General features: G+C 42.1%; 1 protein-coding gene across 1 annotated transcript; it reads right to left on the reverse strand.

The window, feature by feature from the left end:
* Positions 1–1,186: 1,186 nt before the first annotated feature.
* On the reverse strand, positions 1,187–3,940 carry LOC136773377 (achaete-scute complex protein T3-like). The gene is made up of 2 exons (XM_066727017.1): positions 2,595–3,940; positions 1,187–1,657 (listed from the first exon to the last, which is right to left on the reverse strand). Exon 1 carries the CDS (start codon positions 3,435–3,437, stop codon positions 2,619–2,621), a length of 819 nt encoding a protein of 272 aa, XP_066583114.1. The 5' UTR covers positions 3,438–3,940; the 3' UTR covers positions 1,187–1,657; positions 2,595–2,618.
* Positions 3,941–4,360: the final 420 nt, after the last annotated feature.

The raw sequence follows: 4,360 nt of genomic DNA on the forward strand, positions 1-4,360 counted from the left end.
GCGTTACAACAGTCCACGTAGCACGCATATACCCCTGCTCTTACGTAAAACATCCTAACTGCGGTTTTCTAAATTTCGGAATCTTCATGGAAACACTTCCAATTTTTACTAATACACTTTTCTTATACTTCTATATTGAACCGTTTCAGCTTATACAGTTTAAACACAATTGCCTTAAATTTGGTGAAATATAGAGAATAAGTGAGATTGCTCACTTGGAAAGGTTAGATTTTGTACAGTTTATCACAAAAGGACAGCAGTATATGTGAGAAATATTCCTGAAACGTATCTGATACGTTGGACGGTTTTAGGAACGTTTTCTACAGTATGTATACTATGTGAAAATTTTCTCTCGTTCTTATGATATGCATGCATGCATGCTCTCTCTCTCTCTCTCTCTCTCCCTCTCCCTCTCCCTCTCCCTCTCTTTCTCTCAAATACTCTCATTTTATTCGCTTCGTTGCTAATTTTTTTAACCTCTTCGTATGCACCCTCGATGCTTTGAAATTCCAACTATATATTTAGGGCGATATGCCACTGCTATAAGTATATGTATAAAGTAGAGGCTTAACCCTCTCTTTCATTTCGCATACATTAACCAGTTTCTCTCTGGAACCTTTCCAACGGAACGCAAGAAGAGGTACCTGACGCGTATTCCGGTAGGACCGGTACAAAGTAGCCGCTGCTCCTAATTATTGTCCTACAATGTCTCGTAGAGCTTGCTGTTGCACACGAAAATTCGATTATACGCTATAATATTTCAGCGAATTACCACGAAATTAAATTTTTTGATTAATTCTTGTTAGGATTTCATAAAATTCACTTTTTTTCTGGCTTCTCGATAAAGGAAAAGAGACACCGATAACGCAGTATTTACCTGCGAGTCAACGATCTTTCAGCCCAAAGCCCAATGCTCCGTTAGGTCACGATAGACTAATAGCTCGAATCTACCTGACAAAGTAACGCCGTATAGCTGGAGCCCAAATTATCAAGTATATTCTTACTGCAGAATATTTCACCGAATTTTGCACGCTTTCACTGACAAAGTCAGTGTTATTAATGATATATATTTATATATTAATAATACAATGATTAAAATTCAGGATGTGGAGATAAATAATAAACACATGTAGGCAATGTATAACGTTTATCAATATATATATATATTTTTGTCTCATTCCATCTTCGTATATCGCACAAGTTCATATTTACAAAAGCGCTGAAACATTAGTATATATTTACAAAAAATAAGGTTTCGTCCAAGTGAATGGAAGGAACGATTCAGCGAGTGTATATCTTATTAGCTATATCTGTTAATCGTCGGTACAGAGATCAGAAGTTTCATTTTTTGTCGTTCGACGAGCTTGAATATTTGACATAGTATAAGCGCATTAAGGCACTGCGGAATGCCGCACATCCTTCGAGGATATCGATTACATAGCTAATTCTTAATTTGTCTTAAGAGTCGTAAAAAAAGGATTCGTATATCGATGGGCTATCCTATATCGGGCATAGCACTGCCTCCCCTTTACCTCAGAACCCACTTATATCCAGAATGCAAATTACGTCTGTACAAGAAGGGTTATATGACTAGATCACAGTTCGTAGAGTAGCCCCAGTGTGATTCCTCTCTATGGACCAGATTGGTTTGGTTTTTCTGTAAAAAAAAGAGGCCAAGAAATACGTTAAGAATCGTGCTTGATACGACACGGTGTAAAAAATAGTTTCGATAATCGTGCAGGATTATAGGTATAGATAGGGATGAGGATCTGGGTAGAGAGGTAGAAGGGAAATCCTGCAGGTATATAGATTTAAAAGAAGCAAGGGATGATTTCGGGTAAGGGCAGTTTTGCTAAGAGGGATGGATTCTTTGCAGGCATAGTGGAGCGGGATAGGGAGGGGGGCAGGGGGGAGAGACGAATGGATGAATAGCGTACCGGTTTGGAAGCCGACAAAAGGGAGGGAGACTGGTATATCCTGGCCTGAAAGATGCATTCAGGTGAAACGCAGCGAGCGCGAGACAAAATCGTTCGCGTCGACGTGCGAGATCCCTATGGTATATATATATATATATATATGTATAAAAAATATATATATGGTATACTAGATATATACTAGAACGAAAGACGCATCGTGAATCGAATTTCTAACCGAGGCGCGACACCGCTCGACTGTTTTCACAAAAATATATTTTTGCTGCTCTGATTTTTACGACGATGATTTAATCGTTAATGGGAGGAGGGGGTGGAGGAAGAATAAGGGAGAAGACTAAGAAAAAGAAGGGGAAACGCGACACACCGTGAAAGAAATCACACACAAAAGCATCGGTCTTTCGGATGTATACTGGGAGAGCCCCGTGAATGGAGTCTGCGATTTGAATGGTCCGAGTTTCTGCAAGGGGTCGCGCCAGCTATTGTGTTCCCAAGGTCAGAAATCTAGTCGAAAATTTTCTTAAGGCTTGCTTGTTCAAGCTCGAGGCGAACGTCGCAAGGTAAATAATGGAGGAGCGAGGGAGTAGGGTTCAGAGTGAAGTATATACATATACATACACATATAAGTATATAAATTGGACAAATTTTTTCAATATTACGTACCTCTATGGGGAGAAAAATGGAGCTTTACTGGCTCTGCTGCCACCAAGAGATAACGTCTAGCAGCTCCTCGTCTTCGGGACTCATCGGGTAATTATCGTAACCGTCGGAATGTGCGGTGTAAATCGTCCCGGACGAAGTCCCATAGCCTTGACTACCAGCGGATGAAGCATCGGACACGAAACTGGGCGTAGGTGAGCTGGAAGCCTCGGAGCACGCCGCTGTAACGAACGTTGGGCTGGGATTTTGTCTACGCCTATGTTCCATTTCCACATTGTTAACGCGCAGCCTATCCGAGTTTATAGCGGATGACGAAACTGGTGATTCTGACGAAGAGGAAGATGACGAAGAAGAGCTGGACGATTTTCTAAGATCGGATCCACCATCGTGTTCCTCGAGGAGTCTCTGAAGACTCCGGATGTACTCGACAGCCATCCTCAGGGTTTCCACTTTGGAGAGCTTCTTGCTACCGGCCCTTGATCCTCCATGAGTTCCGGCTGTGTTCCCACCTAGGGCTTGAGCCACGCTCTGTGGTATGTGTTGCCTCAGAGTGGCGAATCCGTTGTTTACTTGCTTCACACGATTCCTCTCACGAGCGTTACGTCTAGCTACAGATGCTGGTTGATGAGGTACGGTACCGTAAGGACTCGTCGACTGACCATAGATTTTCGAACGTTTGCATGTACCGTGTTGCTGAAGGGTCTTCACATCCGTAGTTGACAAACTATTCGTCGACAGGAATACGTTTGGCCTATGGTGACTGGATTGATGATGGTGATGCTGCTGTTGAACGCTCAACATGATTGGCGATACGTTAGAACTTTCGGTGGACTCCACTAAAGTCATGTCACTTCCTCCCACTTGTGAATCAGTCCCCTGGGACCCGCACCACGTGTCCGTCGATCGTTTTCTTCTTGGTTTCCTGTCTTTTTTTTTCCTCGAACCCCCCTCTTCTCTTTTTTAATAATCAAAGAAAACAGAAGGCAAGAATTCGCGTGCACGTTTCAGTAACACTTTAACATTCTCGATGCTGAAGGACCAGTCTTAGCTCCCGAAATGCCCTGGTAAAGAGGGTTCGGGGCCTTATATAGCCAGATGGGCACGCGCCGCTCCCCTCCACTGAGTCCCATGCTCGATGGGCCCTACAGCCCCCTCTCTTCTCTCTTGGGCATGCTACGTTAAGTCCTCCTTCCCTTATACTCCACTAACACCGAAACCAGCACCAACACCAAACGTCCCTTTTAGATCCACTATACCCGAGATTCTCATCTCTGCCTCTTCGACGCCAGATGAGACAAGAAAGCTGCTCTTGCCTCTCTCTAGAATAATAATTACTACGAGGGCACACACTTTCCGCAAGCGCCACTTATCATTTTTAAGTACCTCTTTTAATATTTTACCGCTTTCCTTTAATAGTTCTCCTCCACTGTTTCACGCGTGTTCGATACCCTCTCCCCGGTATGAATAAAAATTTCTGAAATTTTATCTTAGAATCCACATTTTTTTAATAAAACCGCTTCTACCTATTTTTGCTATAATGATTGGTTCGATAATATCTACTTGCTCTGTTAAGACCACATAATTTTAAGAATCATGCTTTTACAACTTTTAAACTTTTCCTTCATTTCAGATGTGATAAATTACTCTCACCTTCTAAATATTCACTTGCAGAGAAACCTCTAAAAATTAGTATTTTAACTTAAAGCAATTTTATGTATCCAAAAGGATTCTTGAGAACCACTGGCGTATATTTACGAGTGTGGCCACGT

The sequence above is a fragment of the Prorops nasuta genome, unplaced genomic scaffold (genome assembly GCF_024137725.1).
Source record: "Prorops nasuta isolate Cenicafe-Biocafe unplaced genomic scaffold, Cenicafe_Pnas_1.2 PNAS00005, whole genome shotgun sequence".
Lineage (NCBI taxonomy): Eukaryota > Metazoa > Arthropoda > Insecta > Hymenoptera > Bethylidae > Prorops > Prorops nasuta.

Coding starts and splice junctions, on each gene's coding strand:
- LOC136773377 (XM_066727017.1), bottom strand. CDS start 3,437: ATGACTTTAGTGGAGTCCACCGAAAGTTCTAACGTATCGCCAATCATG.